At 44.2% G+C, this 16,372-nt stretch overlaps 1 protein-coding gene across 10 annotated transcripts in view; it reads left to right on the plus strand.

Annotated features, from left to right (window-relative positions):
* Positions 1-16,372, plus strand: part of LOC105207535 (protein turtle) — a 306,264-nt gene that overhangs the window by 264,084 nt on the left and 25,808 nt on the right. For 7 of the 10 annotated variants that reach the window (XM_039449815.1, XM_039449817.1, XM_039449814.1 and 4 more), the window contains 2 exons: positions 3,711-3,936; positions 7,288-7,566. In XM_039449815.1, the coding sequence (XP_039305749.1) occupies positions 3,711-3,936; positions 7,288-7,566 (505 nt within the window). Of the gene's footprint in view, positions 1-3,704; positions 3,937-7,287; positions 7,567-16,372 lie in introns of all 10 variants that reach the window. The other 3 variants (XM_039449821.1, XM_039449818.1, XM_039449820.1) reach the window with 1 other exon arrangement.

Raw genomic sequence — 16,372 nt, forward strand, 5'->3', positions numbered from 1 at the left:
GCCAGTTCCGTCCGCGCGTGTTACATTTCATCGGCGAGAGAAAAGGAAGAGGAGAGAGAGAGAGAGAGAGAGAGAGAGAGGGCACAGGCTGAGTTTTACATGAATAAAATACCAGGAATGAAAAATAAAACGAAGGCGAGTGACCCACATGACTGTCGCGCATACGTGTAAACACCCGGCGCGCCGGCATGGCACTCACGCGAAAGGGAACGACTTGATCGCTGGAAAGCCTCGCCCAACCGGCAGTTCGGACGTGTGCAACCCCGTTGGAGAAATCCTTGCTGCTTTTTTTTTTCTTTCTTCCCCGTCCGCTCCCTCCGTTCGCCGCCGCCGTACCTCGCGATCCGGCGTCCCGCGCGCTAAGAAAAGGGCGAGAAAATAGGTCCCGCACTCCTCCGGAGTGCCATTCAGCGCTGTAATTTATTCCAGTTTCATGAATCCCCTTTTGCAACCTCGCCGCGTTCCTCCCTTCGCCGCGCGTCGTCCCGCCGTCCTTTTCACTTCTGCCGTTCTTTATCAGAGACTGCTCTGCGCCCGTTAATCCGAGTTACCTCCCTTTCTCGGCTTTTCTCTCTAACGCCGTCTATACCGAGCCTCCCCCTCTCCCCCCTCTCCTTCCCATCGTCATTCCTCTCCCTCCGTCGCGCGAATACCGCTCCGCGCGCGTGCTCTCTAATTTATCTTGTCAAGCTTTCATTTCGTCCATTACGGACTTCTTTCAGCTTGCGAGGTACTTGTTGCGCAGGTACGATTGATATTATGAATTCCGTTACTCTCTAAAAGCACGCCACCGAGAGAGGAGAAGTAGACGCGATACGCACGAGGAGGAGGATCCTTGAGCGCAAAATACCGTTCTCGTCGTCGTTAACTCCCAGCGACGGGGCAGGCGAGGCGAAACCCGACGATCTCTCTCTCTTAGGGCACTTAGCGCGGGCGTGTAAATCTAAATCGATATTCCGTCACCAGCCGGTAGAGCGAGCGCGCAATAACTCTCGGCTTCGCAATATCGAGCGTGCCGCGCCGTGCCGCGCCATGCCGCGCCGCCCGGCCGGCACGCTTTACGCGCCACCCGGGGAGAATATATTGAAATCACGGGGTTGCACGTCGTCGTCATCGCCGTCGGGGTCGTCGCCGCTGCAAGTAGGCCAGCAGCTCGAAATAGAAACCGTCAACTGGGGCAGTCAATGCCCAACGTAAGACACCCATTCGTCGCGGCACGTATACGCGCCGACTTTTCCGCGCCGACGTACACACGCGCTCCTTTTCTTTTTCATTGTCATCCCCCACCCTCCCCTCCCCTTTTTTCTTTTCCCGCAGAAGAAGGATTGCCGTCTGCCAAACGCGGAGATATCGCTTCGTTGGCCCCACGCGACGATCCACGTCTCCAAAGCGATTTTCCGCTGCACCGACGCACGTCCGTCGGTGACTGCGGGATTTATGCGGGACCGAGACTTACGATTCCGTCGACCGCCGCGCCGTTCCACGCCGGCGGTTTACGTGCTTCGCAAACCACATTCAGCGTGATATCGTACAGTTATCCTGGTGGCCCTTTGCGAATCGATCGCGAGACGCAATCTAATCAATTTTCGCCGCTGGAACTTCGTTAGCGACGGTAATATTTCGCCGCGCTCGGAGAGATTTTATCTCTCTGACTTCGCCGACGAATAATAATTATCAATCAAGCCTAGGATTATTGAATAACGTTCTCTCGCCGTGATCATCGCAGTTTTGTCGTTAACCGCGCCAAGAACTGCCGGAATACGAGATATACAGTTCGCTACTGTAGAAATATAATTTAAACCAGCGGTGTTGCTACTTTTTTCGGATTAAATACTGCCAGCGTATAAACAATGGAATTGAAGGGGCGGGGGAGGGGCGGAGAAGGGGACGGCAATCTTTATTTCGCTGAATCTTCCGCGCCTCGTTGTAACGGGTTAAATGTCTCGAAGCAAATGCATTAATACGAACGATAACGCAGCGGATTTTAATGCAGGCGTTTACATGGGCCGTTTTAGCTCCGCAGGCTCGCTCAAATATACGTGCTTACCAGCAGTTTTAGCATCCGGCTTAACAGGACGTAATTTTCCGCAACGGCGGCGTAATGAGGCGTATATAAAATGACACTAACCCCGTACGCTCGTCATATCGTTCGCGTTATTCTCTTTATGACGAGCCGACTCATCGCTAAACTCGCACTGCTAAAAATAAACGATAAATGCTCGGTCTCCCCCTCGGTAACCTAAATTGCGATTAGGGCACGGAGGAAATATTTAGAATTAGAATCGCTTGCAGAGCTTCGGTGATCGCCTAAGACAATGTTGATGCCAGCGAAAAACTTTCTCCACTTTCGTTCGAGTTATGGATATCGTTAAGTGATTTATATGCATGGCTGAAAGATCTTTGCAAGACTTTTAAACGAAACGATACATCACGCACTCTTTCATTTCTGTGTACCAATTTCCTTACGTGTTCGAAACATGTAGATGTATCTTGCACGTAGTTTTCCCTTGAGAAGTGCCGATGATCACCGATACAATTTGAATATGAATAATGTAATGCATTTTTCATGCGCATAAAATATTTCTATATGTGTAACTTCTGACGAATTATTGGACGCTCATTATGCCTTCGTCGTTAATGTAACTTGTATCTCTTTTGAAAATTAAAACGCACGAATTGCACCATTTCTATCCTCTATCTCTCGTCGCATCTCTCGAGTGCGATCTTTCACTTGCGATCTTTCAACTACCGAACAATTGCTCCTGCACATTCTTGCACCCCTCTCTGCCAGGTGTCCTTCAAAAGAGCACTGCGAGAATCTCTACTCTCGTTACGCCACGTAAATAATTTCGCGGGAACTTTCAACTAACGATCCCGAAACATTCTCTCAAAGTTGAACCTCGACACTTCGAAACTCTCATTTTGTCATTCCCCTTTTGTATTTTACATTTCTAAGCAACACACACGGCGGCTCCGCTGACAAAGTGCACGAGTATCTTGGGCGATTAATGCATGCACGTCCGGCATGCATAGCGACTGTACGCAGAATTCATTCAATTTTTTTCTTGTTTTTTTTTTCTTTTTACGACGTCTCGTCTATACGCGATCACACCGAAACGTGTCGTTCTTTCAAACGCGCGGACGCGTGGAGACGTCGTGATCGCCTGTTGTTCTCATTTCACGCCTTGCCTCCCTTGCGCGAGAAGCAAGCGATCCCCGGACGTGCGCGAAGATAACGCCCGTGGGTCGTTTCACTCGTCAGACATGCTGCATCCCTTGTCTCATCATTTATCATCTCATGATTCACGGTCGGTGCGAGTGAGTAACGAGGGTTGATCGCGCGTGTAGAGGGAAGGTCCCTGAATAATGGAGCACGTTACGACCCGCCCCGTTAAGCGGTATTAAAACTTCATTTCGGTCACCTTGCAAAACTGATGAGATTGTTAGAAAAGGCCTCTCTCGGATCCCTCCGAGACAAATGTGTACGTCTCTTCTCGGTCGCGCGTTCCGACTGAGACGGATGAACGAATTTCAAATATCCTCAAGCGAGTGTCCGGATATGGGCTATTAAATTCGCCGCTGATGACCTTCCCTCGAGTTTTCGTCGGAACTCGCCGAGAATGAAAGCATACGAACACTCGCACCGGCTTTATACGCGTTCATTACGATCCCTCGTTTATGTTGAGTGTTGGTGTTGGTGCAAGGGGCAGGAGACACCGATATACATATGGTACGAGTCGTATCCGACCCACAGTGGCGAAGGATATGAGGGTCGTGTCTCGAGGGTAGGCGAGAACTCACCGTACGGCCAGGCTAGCCTCAATCTGACGAACATCCGCGAGAGCGATCAAGGATGGTACAAGTGCAAGGTCGTCTTCCTCAACAGGTCGCCCAACAGTCACAAGAACGGTACCTGGTTTCATCTAGACGTCCACGGTAAGTAATCTCAATTTTTTTCACGCGTCTTTTTTCTTCCGGTCGGGGCAAGCGAGCGCAACTCTTTCTCTCTCTCTCTCTCTCTCTCTCTCTTTTTCTCTCGACTTACTTTCGTAATTCAGATTCTTTAGAATGAAGCGAGACGACGTAATCCCTTCCCGTTAGATAACGCATCCGAGTTTTGCATCGCCGCGAAATGAACGGGTGAAAAGTACAAATGGAAAGTTACTTTCGAGTTTATATGGAACTAGATGAAAAAAGAACTTGGTATTCACGTAAAGTTGTCGGCTAGTAATAAAAGTTATATCCGCCATGCGCTAAACGCGCCCTTATCCGGAGCTTTTATGTCCAGCTTATATAACATGAAATTACGTTATTTCTGCTTCGAATAGCCTCGTTAATATCACTTTGAACTTAAGAAGATTTTACGACTTCGGCTAATGCAGTTTTATAACACTTGCTGGAAGTTAACCGCGTGAGTTAAGGTTACGTTTGAATAATTCGGCGAACCTGCAAGTTTTCCCAATTCATCGGAAAAGAGATGTACAGAATATACCTTTCATTATTACATATACTATTATATTAATCTTAGCGATACTCTGTTAAAACGATAAATATTTTTTCATGGAAATTAGTAACGCAAATTGCGCACACCTCTCTCGTCTCTCTCTCTCTCGAGCATTAAATTCTTCAAATTTACTTACATTCTGATGAGAAGAGCGCACGTACGTGTTTCAACGTTCGATAATGAAAACTGATCTCGTCGAGAGATATGCATCGATCGGGGGAAAGAAATGCGTTCGCGCATTGCTGGAGACACGTGAAATTCCAGAATATCCTCCTTTTGCGCTTGGTTAAACACACCGGGCGAGTATAGTATACGAAAATATTCCCCTTTCTGTCGCGTCGCGTTCCTTCTCATCCCGGCCGAGTCCTCGAGCTTATCCCGTCGACGTGACTTCCTGTCGGGAAAAGGAAAGCACGCGAATCATAAAAGGCGCTTCAGAAAGACGCCGCCGCCGCCGGTTTCTCCGATGTGGTTCGATGCGAATTGTACATTCAGCAAACAGCGCGCAACCACGCCCCGCCGTGCTCCGACGTTCCTGAAGTTCGCGCGTCGTGGAAGAAGTTATGTTTCTTGCTTGCTCAGCGCGCAGTTCGAACTTACGTCTTCTTCCGGAGTTCTTCGCCGTGCCCTTCATCGTTTCGATGAAATCTCCCGAGAAACGCGTCCCTGCTTATGTAGCAAGTAAAATGGAAAGGAAGATCGCAAAAAGATCGTGTTACTGGACGGAAAATGGGACAGAGGGGGAAAAAACGGAAAAAAGAAAAGCGTTAGGGAGAGATAGGGGGAGAAACAATGGGTAAAAAGACACAGCGGCGGTAAGCTGAACGGGCGACGGATGCACGTCACGGATCCATCTTAAGCGTCCACTTTTTGCGACGTCATTAGAAAGAGAGGGGAAAGCTCGAGAGAAAGAGAGCCACGATGTCAAGCTAGAGAGTAAATGTTGTTTATATTATAAATAAGTGTTATTTGGCGCAGTTACACTATGGCGCATTGTTGGGCGTGTGGTAATAACAGCAGCTCGAAATTATGGGACAACGTTTCACCGGTTAGCCTCAATTGTAATGAAAATTTTACATTTTGGAAGTTGTGATGTATTGTATGTGGAGTATCGTAAAATCGTACATTCAAAAAATTACGAATAAAAACAGTACAATTGCTATTAAAGTTTATTCTCGGAAATCATACTTTCAATAATAAATCATTGTTTAATTGTCGTAGTAGATTTTTAGATACTTTTAATATCGCCATCATGCTGAAATATCGAAAGATCATTCAATATCGGCGCCCTTGACCAGCCATTTTAAACGTCCACTTTATACATGTAGCTACTTCCGTACCCCAATCATTGCGCCGAATGCTCCCTCCTGTGTCTTTTTACTCAGTCGGGAGAAACTTATTGTCGCGTTTTGCTCGACTATAAACGACAACGAAGGACCGGAGGGAAAAGAAACATTTAGGTGGCTTAGGGAGGATGTGTTGCGTAACCCTCTTCTTCCCTCGTCACACCTCATCCACCTCTTTCTCCCTCGGATCGTTTCGCTTATTCCCAATTTCTCTATAGGTCTCCGTCAAGCTCTCTCGGTCACACTCAACAACAATAACAATAATGGGGGTGACGATGACGACGACGACGACGATAGACCCGCAAACAGCATATCAAAGGAAAAAATATCTCGGCATCAAAATAGCGCATAAGATCCCTTTATACTTTGCAGTCGGCTCCATTCAGCCGCTTGCTCGCGTTAGAGTCATAAACCGTCGCATCCCATCGCGTTACTTCACCCTTCTTCTTTTTCCACCTCCCCCATTTCCACCGCTGTATCTTCCGAAGCGTCGCTCGCGAAATTAAAATTCCTCGTCTTCGAATAACGACGAATGCAAGCAGACGGCGCGTAGCAGCGGACAATATCCCGGAGAAAACAGAAAGCAGAGAGAGGGAGAGAGTCCTGCCCCGAATAGCAACAATTCGTAAGGGACTCTACGCTACATGAAGCTTCTGCAGAAATATTTACTTGAGCCCTTTCCGATTCTACCGCGGATTTCTTGCGCGCGCGTACACGTTGATTAAAATTTTTCCAACAGAACGGTTCTGTCTCGCAGAAGAAACGTGAAAGAGAATATTCTCGCTCGCGAAGGGTGGTTTTCTTAACCATTACGCCGTGGAAAATTTACATTATTTTAATCACCTGTTTTCTCTCGTTTTCCATTCTCGATCATCCCGCTCTCCCCGTTCGAAAATGTCGATCTTACGGCGCCGTGCCGCTTCAAGATGAGAGAGAGAAAGAGAGAGAGAGAGAGAGAAAAAACAGTCAGCTCCTTGCGTCACCGCGGTCACGAGCGAGTGATGGGGCAGCGGCGAACCATTGTGATTTCTCCGGGATGAAAAGAGGGTGGACGATAAAAACACGGACGGAACTTCTCGAGGAACATTTTCTAAACGTCCACCTCCTCTCCTCGGACTTGATTGTTCTTCTAACGTCATTTACCCACGGCCATTTTCTGTCGTGGAAGTGCCAAGCGTCGTCCTCACTTACAAAAAGATAAACGGCTTGCATTTTTTTGCAAAAGCGTCGCGCTCCACGAGAGCAACGCTTACTGGGTCGTGAAAATAATCGCGGTGACGCGATCAGGGGATGATTTTGCTCGAGTCAAATAGAGATCAGTCGGTGGTATGCGTCGCGCTCCCCAACATTGTGTAGTGCCGCGTATAGAAACGCGTTAATATACTGTTATATTGAATCACATCTAATCATTACAAATTTCGTCTCTATTGTTCGCAGCGCCACCCAGATTCAGCATAACGCCGGATGATATGATATATGTGAATCTGGGCGATGCGATAATACTCAACTGCCAGGCTGAGGGTACTCCGACGCCAGAGATCCTTTGGTACAAGGACGCGAACCCGGTTGAGCCAAACGGTCGAGATGTTGGGATATTCAACGACGGCACCGAGCTCAGGCTCTCGACGATCAAGACCGAGGACATCGGCGATTACACCTGCATCGCCAGGAACGGAGAGGGCCAGATCAGCCACACCGCGCGCGTCATCATCGCCGGTGAGCGACCTCATCCTTTGTTAGAATATCAAGGAACGTTCTAGTTGCGCGAGACCGCAATTTCGTCGCGAAGTTGAGCAATAAATTATCCCGTTCCCACCCGGGCGGCAGCGAAAGACACGATTACGTTCGACAGCAACCGAGGCCTTATCGAGTGTGAGAGATAAAACTTTTTTAATTTAAGTCTTACTGTCATTCAGAAATGTATTTGCCGGCGAAGATGTGGAGATGGTGCGCCGGGCGCGGGCTTGAGGTTGAGTATCGCGGGCTTAGAAAAATTACCATGTCTTTAAACCGCTTTAAATTTATGACGATGTAATTATAACGAATGAATTTGCGCGATCATCCGCGTACGTTACGTCTACGCTATGATAACGATCATTTTCTCTGCGTTATTTTTAAATTTTTTTTAAAAACATTCCCGTCAGAAGCTTCACGTACTCGACGTACTCTCATTTAGAAGATTTTCTAATTCTTGAAAAGTCCCTCTCAAAATTCTCTGCGTGATTTTATCAACGCGAGTCACGAGCGGCGTCCATTCCGCGGTCTCGTCGTGGCGAATAACAACCGCTTTTTTCCGTCGGAGTCCCTCGGTAATATCTCGCGGGGAAACGCTAGCGTGCGCGCTGTTAAGTATTACTGTCTGACTGTTGCCGGCCACTGCAGAGCGCGGCCGCTTAATCCACTTGGTCTGGCGACTGCGACAAAAACCATCGTGGCACAGCTTTCGTTTTAAAGTCGCGTGTTAAACAGACAAGCGATACCGCGGTGTTGCGCAGAGCGTGACGATTGGAATAATTAAACGACCGACCGGCCAACGTTTACTCTGTTGCTTATTATCATATTATTTTGTAGAGGAGAAGGTGGTATTATGGTCACCAACTTACATTTTATACAATAACTTTGTTAATAATAAATATTTTATATTCAAAACTTAACGATTATATTCAACAAACTGTTCAATAGATTCTGGACTTAAAGAGTTGTGGCATATTTATTGCATTGAATTTATTTACAAAAATGTAGCGACGCTGCTTAGTGAGTCGAAGAGGAACAGAGCTAATGTTGGAACATTAAATTTATTTTCGCGGTCCGCAAGAATAAATTTAAAAAGTTGATTTTAATTTAAAAAACACGGTGTTAAAAATTACACGTTTATTCGAAATAAAGAGAAAATATTGCAGAATATGTATGTACATACACATAAGCCTCCCGCAAATTGACCGCAGTACTAAAAGTCTATAATACACGTAATGTAAACTAGCGGTAAAGTCACAATCAACTTATTGAATAATTACTTCGATATAAAAATTTGGAAAAAAAAGTTGTATTAGACCTGTCGAGACGTTAGCGCGCACAAAAGTCCACATTAACGAGATTATTATCTCAAGTTATTATTTAGCATTGCATAACTCAAAATGTATCCAACCATGTAACAAGTTAAATAACAATAAAGCAATCGAGTGTACATGTACGTACATACTTGTTTGATAATACGCTTAAGTTTAAAAGGAATGGGGGAATACGTGTAGTTAAATATTAAAATGTACCTTGCCAAAAGTTTCAAAATACTTAAAAGTAAAAATGCCTTGTAACAAATGTGGACTATTGTGTATTGGCATATTAACACCACTACGTAATGGCAGATTACTAAACAAACGATTTCATAAGTAATTGGAGACAATACGAGTGACAATAATATCTACATGATTCATAATACCACCTTTTTCTCTATATAAATCGTAGATACATTTTTTATAAACTGCGAAAACAGTTGATCTTGAAACCAAAAACGTTTACTTGATTCCTGGAGTTGACAGGAAATCGTCCTAGGGATATTTCCCTAGAAATATCTTAATCAATCGCCTGTCCATCAGGACCGCCGATTTTATCGCTACACGAATGCTTACTGGCTCAGAAAGATGGAACGACGTCTGTAGACTGTCAGCCTGTTAAGTACTTGTTTTATTCTGGCAATTAGATGCCTATTTTTCATATAGCTATAAGTTAGATGTAATTAAAATATAATTAAGAAGTATTTCATAAAAGTTCCGCCTCTACCCGGAAGGAGGAGAGAGGAGTGGAACTCGAGAGCGCCTCGGTACATAACGCCAGTAAACTAATTAAAGAAGAAGATACTTTGTACCGAAGCTAATAAGAACGCGAGTCTTTGTAGCTTTTTTTTATCGCCAAACATAAATATAAAGTTGATTGATTAGTTTGCCAATTTTTTCCAGAAATTAATATAATATGAATTGCACAATATACATATATAATATAATATTATATATATATATATATATATATATATATATATATATATATATATTATATATATATATATATATATATATATATATATATATATATATATATATATGTATATATATATATATATATATATATATATCAAGCGTGCTTTAATACACTTCCGAAAATTGCCTCGACATGCCAGCGCGATTAATTATCCGCGATCGGCACCCGAAGAGAATAATGCAAAATACGGCTGCCTGGCAGGCCGATAATTAATAAACAGCAAACTGCCGTAGTAATTATCGAACGCGCCGTTATCAGAAACAGATATCCCCTCGGTAATCAGCGATCAGCTGAACACCGGTAATGCAATTCCAATAACCTGCATGCCCAGAAAATATCTTAAAGCGGGCGGGCGCGGTTGGCTTCGCCAGTTTTGTTGTTTATCGATCCGCGTGTAAGCTGTTCTCTTTCTCCTCCTGCCCCCTCCCCCTCCCCCCTTCCGCTCTCCTCTTCGATTTTGCTCGATGCGCAATCGGAAACGAATTCTCACGGGCAGGTAACCCCAGTCCATCGCGTCTTTGCGATACATTCGATAAATTTGGCGTACTCTACGCGAGTTTCAAACGGAATAACAAACGGCCCTCTCACGAACGATTTTGCAAGAGTTTTCGCAGTTGTCCCGCGGGAGATCCGTCGAGATCTGAAATATCATGGCGGGTCCAGTGTCGTCTTTGATTTTGAAATATCGTTGAAACGCTCGTAAAGCTGACCGATGCAGTCCTGCGACTATGAACGGCGTGCACTTGCGCATTAATCGCGATTTATTTGAAACGCTTCAAGTGTTTAAAATGAATCTTTGCGTTTAGCGAGTGTAGGAAAATAGGAAGATCCAAACAGGGCAAATTATAGATACAACTGAAATTGTTGAGACCAGTGGAGCAGTCGTGATGAAATATGCTGTAACAAGTAAATCACTTGTCTTGTCCCCTCTGCTTTGAACCGAGATCTTTACCATAGATTAAGACATATCCCTAGAAGCATTCTGGCTGGGTTTGGCATCTGCAAGTCCAATAGAGAGCCCATTGCTTTGCATTGCAACGCTATTTGTGAATGGCGCGACAGATTGCATTTTGGGGGAGACACAGCTGTTTGTTTTTGTTGTTGCCTGCACACATGACACGTTCCACGAGTCCTTTCGCGTTTGCTGCTGTCGCCGTACGCCAGTCACTTTTCGCGATTCTCACCAATTCTTTTTGTGTCTCCACCAACACTCCTCCACCCTTTTCATAGCTGATCATCTCCAATCGTTTCCCAAACCCTCCGTGAAGACGAGAAGTCACCGTCTCCATCGCATTCCCCAAAATGCATTGCCAAAGTAGCGGTGGTGATTTGGCGCCATTCGCAAATTGGGTTCCCTATTGGACTTGCAAATGTCAAACTCAGCTAGAATACATCTAGAGATAGGTCTTAATCTATGGTAAAAATCTCAACTTAAAGTAGAGAAGGGGGACAAAGTACATAGATTGACTTGTGTTAGGAGTGAGGATCAGACATTCCGAGTTCAAATCTCGCAGTCAGCTCTGTTGATGTTTCCTAATTCTTAGGGCCGGAGCACAGACTCTTGCATAGTTGCATAACCATCTGCATAAGAGAATTGATTGGTCCGTTAGCACATGCATAAGGAAATGGACCAATCAATTTTCTTTACACAAGCTAATGGTGACAAAACGAAACAATTGCAGATTTACGCGCACGTCTTATTACCTTTGGTTTAATTAACTCGATCCCTCGGCCTTCTCATCTCTTCGCAAGTGCCTCACGTCGCTCTGTCCATTATGAAGAATCGTTTTTGCCGCGAGGCGTAAGATAATTCAAGCGAAAAGGATACGCATTAATCCTCTCGACTATTAGGTCTTTACATCCGTAACGTCCGTAATAATTTCGCGAACGAGAGTGAGATTTTTTTTCAAGGAAACACTATGCGATGCCGCGTGATTTGGATTTCCGTTTGCGCGACGGAAGATTCATAACAATCGATGATCTCTTCCCCTTCGGACGACGCGGATAATCGTGTGCGCGGGACAGGTGTTCTACGTCATGGCTTCGCGATCAAGCTTAGGAAAAGATAAGGGTAGTCGCAATCTCGTCCGCGTATGATCGCGCAACCGTTTCCCCTTCCAGGAGCGGAAACGGAAATCCAAATCCCATGATGGAAGGCGCGCGGGAATGCCGATGCATCCATAAAACGCAGACACGACATACGTATAGGACATAGTGCAGCGTCTCTTCCTCGTAAATTTTACAAGCCGATACATTTACTCATATCGATACGTTCGGCCCGCCGCGATAAAACTCGCGTTAGGCAAAGTGGTTACAGCGAGCTTTCGGGCGTCGACTCGTTCCGCCGACCAATTAAGGCTATTCCGGTACTGGGGTTCCGTGTCGGGGGAGAGGGACGCGGGGGGAGGGGTTAAAAGGCGATTTGTCTTGTTTTTCCGGAGCCAACAGCCACTTTTCGCCTCCGAACCGCTTTCTTGTTCCATTTCGCTTTCTCCCCATCCCTTTTTTTCCCCAGCGTCGCCCGTTTTTGCCCCGCAACCACTGCAAATTTGTAAGCCGCGCCAGCGGCAAGCCGCCATCGCCGCCGTCGCCGCCGGGGACATCCGTCTTCATCATCGCATTGTCTTACCGTCTCGCGCCGCCTCTTGTTTTCCGCCCGTTCACGAGCTCGGCCGCGAGATGGTTATTTAATGGATTGAGAAATGGCGCGAATGTCGCTGGCTCGAAACGACGGCAAGATCGTAAAACTCGCTCGCGCGCGGGGAATAAAATTAGACGAACGCTGCCAGAAACCATCCACCGTACACACGATTATCTGCGTCATTCATCTGAGAGGAAGGAATCATCGATTATTATGGATTTTTCGTTTACGCAAACGGAAATCTAAATCACACACGGCATCGGATGTTTCCTTGAAAAAAATCTCACTGCCGCCGAAGAGGAGCGGCTCACGAAAATAAGCTGTATTCCGGATTTACATTTCTTGGATATTTTATCTTCCGTTTCGGCTCGTGCGCGTTTCAGAATTACTTCCGATGGAAATAAATTAGGGTGTTAGAAATGATGAAAAATTGGTAAGCTTTATTATAACTAATATAAGAATGAACGAGTTGCATATAAAATTCTTTCGTGGATTACTCGTACTGTACAATATTAACAAAAAATTATTTTTGAAATAATAAAATAGAAATACATAAAGCTACTGCAGCTTAATCCATCATTTTGTTAACTTTGATCGGATTTTTGGAAAGTCTAGTTCATTCTATAGCGGAGAGCTTCCGAAACATAATGAAAAAATTGTAAAATTGACTAAATTTTTCAACTTGATTAAATTTTTTCAATACAAAATTTTTCAATACAATTTTTATTAAGACCGAGAATTGTAATAACAAATAGAAATAATGAATACGACATTACCGGTCGAAAGCAGTGTTTAATAATTTTTCAAGTGTAAATTTTTTCAGTTAAGTGTTCATGTATAATATTAATTTAAATACATAAAATTGAACTTCAATAATACATAAATACTTAAATTGAAGAAATTTAATCCAGTTGAAAATTTTAGTCAAGTTAACAACTTTTTATTCTCAGTGTAGAGTTTATAAAAAATAAAACGAGTTAAGTAAGTCTTGTTTGGCTCAGGTACTTCATTAATATTTTGTAACTTTGTAAACAGTTATTTTTTTCTTTATTTTTAATATATATTTCTTATTTTGAATATATTGTGGTATTAAATAGCCCACAAAGGATTTCGTATTCAATTTATTGCCTTGTCTTATAATAACGAGTCAAGTTTACTGAGTTTTCGCTACAAAGCCCATTTCTACCCGTCTTAAAGCGAGAAATGTCCGGAATTTCTGTACGCAGACGAAAATAAAAAAATCACATTTATCTTCTCCATCCTGCAGAAAGGTGAGATTTCATTACACGTGTATTTCATATGATACAAACATAATGGCGCATTTCGCGCCAAGTTAAACGAAGTAGAGCATTTAAAGAGGACGGGAGTGCCGCCGGAAAGTAAACATTACAAAAATAAATCATTCTAAAATTTATTCTGCATCTCGACTGCTGCTCCATTTGCTGGAACTACCCTTCGCGCCGGTACCCTTCGCGCTTCTACCACATATTTGCAATGTGCAGCGTGATGTAGGACGACGTTGCATCATCATAGCTGTGTACTTGGCATGAGAGTCTCCCTCTGAATTTCATTGCCCCGGTTTGTCAAGATTTTCGTCTGGTTGGCAAACGCTGGAATTTGTCACCGTGACACTTCTCGCATCGGGAATGCGACGGAGCCGCGAGTGGAAACGCAACATGAACGGTGATACAGAAGAGAGCGCAGCGCTCGACAGTAGTTTAATAAACACTTTGTAAAAGTGTTTTCGTACCCCGTCGCGCGGTCAGGCTCGCGAAATGATATTTTTCGCGGACGAAGGCGCGACATATAAAACGAGGAGGGGTATTCGAAGCCGCCGTAAATATCGATCGCACGTCGGTGGGAATTGCTGCACCAAGTTGGTAAAAACAACGTCGTTAACGATCGCGCGTAATGTGCACCGCGCGTGCAACTTTATGGCAACCGCACGCCGATTCTACGAGCGACTCGGAATTTCATTGCCCTCATTTGCCCCGAACTTTGCGAACTTTGTCCACCCCCTTCGTAAAGTATCCTTCTAAGCTCTCGTGCGCCCGCATGACGTAACATATATCATCGTCGGCGCGCGAATAATTAAAATATATTCTGTTGATCGCGCGCGCGTCGCATCGCCGCGTTTTGCGAGAACGAGGAACAAAGCGCCGTTCCGAGAAGAGGGTTCTCGGAATATTTGAATATTCCAGTTTCTTCGACGGGCGCAGAGCGATACGTCTCATTAAATTCTATAAAAGATTATACGTGCTTTTCTTTTTTTTTTAAATTATTCGGGTAATTTGGATTGGTAATCAAAATTTTTAGACCGCAACCAGTACTTAGAGGTACAGAGAGTTGTTCTTTCCGAAAATTTAGTCTGCGATGGGAAGAGATATTTGGAAAAAAAAAAAGATAAAAACTGTAAGTGGAGATATCTCTTTAAGAATAGAATAATTTGGTAGGTCACTGAGAAAAATAATTTTATTATCAACAAGACATGTATGATTGAGTGCATTTTGGTGAAATCAAGCAGAATTTCTGATTATTGTAATAGAACTTGAGCTTTTATAATCGGAATGTTTTGATAGATTTTAGAATAATCTGGTAATTTCTATTAGATTTTTGATTCGTCTGTTTTTGAACAGACGAAACGTACCGCTTGAATCTATCAAATTTCTAAATAATGCAACAAGTCTCTTTTTTCGATGATTTCATAAATAAATAAATTTCTTAAATAATAGTTATATCAAATTATTCTAAAAAAATAGGTGAAATTTATTTGTTGAACATTGATCAGTTAAAAAGCAGCGGTCTCTTGCTTTTCTTTTTTTTATTTCTACTTTTGGCCTTTCAACCAGATACTTCACCTCATCGCTAAAAAAAAAAATCTAAATTCTCGAAACAAGTAACTCTTTTTTTTACCTCTAAATATCAAATACGGTCTAAACGTTTTGATTGGGATTGCGAGTTATAAACATTTAACAGACTTTCTGCGACTTAACGTGAAAAGATTTGACACGACGGATACATCCGGTTTGATTGGTATCGAGAGTATAAACCCTTCTCCGTGCGCGTGTGCCCAGACACAGATGCAGCGAGCGCGGAGGATTGCGAGAAAATACGTTTCTTTTCCTTCTTTTTTTTTTTCTCTTGCTCTCCCAGGCAACAAGTTCTCATTCCGCGCTCCGTGCGTTTATCAAGATCGTAGATTCAAATTTATTCCTGTCGCGCCGCTGCGGCATGCACCGCTGGCGCACATTGTAGCGCGTCTCTTCGGAGGTGCAACTGGATGCAATATATTGAGACATCGGGCGCGGAGCTTAGAATATCGTTGCCCTCGTTTCTGCGGATTTTCGTCTGCGCGCGGAGCGCGATATTTCTTGCGGCTTCGGAGTTTCCACGGCCCTTCCTTGGCCGGCACGTTTATTTCCGCTCTTCGCCCGGATGTCCCGATCGAAATTTCCGTCGGGCAGTTTCGCTCCACCAAAAAGCTATTCCGCAACCTCGAATTTGATTCGATACGATACGCGATTGTTGCGAGTAAACACCGCAACAATCTGCCAAATGTTTAATTGTTCAAACGACCGTCAATATATTTGCAGCACCAGACGTATCGCAGCATCAGACGTATCGTTCGTTTGCGTGTATAAATTTACACGTTGTTTGCGCGACACCTATACCTTGTTTACTTTGCCAACTAGCAATCTCGAATTCGTGCGTGTGTATATGGATGTTGAGTACGGATGTCACAAACGTGCGAAATTAAAATGTAAAAGCAGAAATGCGACGGAGATCGCGAACGGACGACGGCGTTCATTATCCGAACCATATAATTCACTATCGTAGTTCATTGTATAA

This window comes from Solenopsis invicta, chromosome 5 (assembly GCF_016802725.1).
Source record: "Solenopsis invicta isolate M01_SB chromosome 5, UNIL_Sinv_3.0, whole genome shotgun sequence".
NCBI classification, from domain to species: domain Eukaryota; kingdom Metazoa; phylum Arthropoda; class Insecta; order Hymenoptera; family Formicidae; genus Solenopsis; species Solenopsis invicta.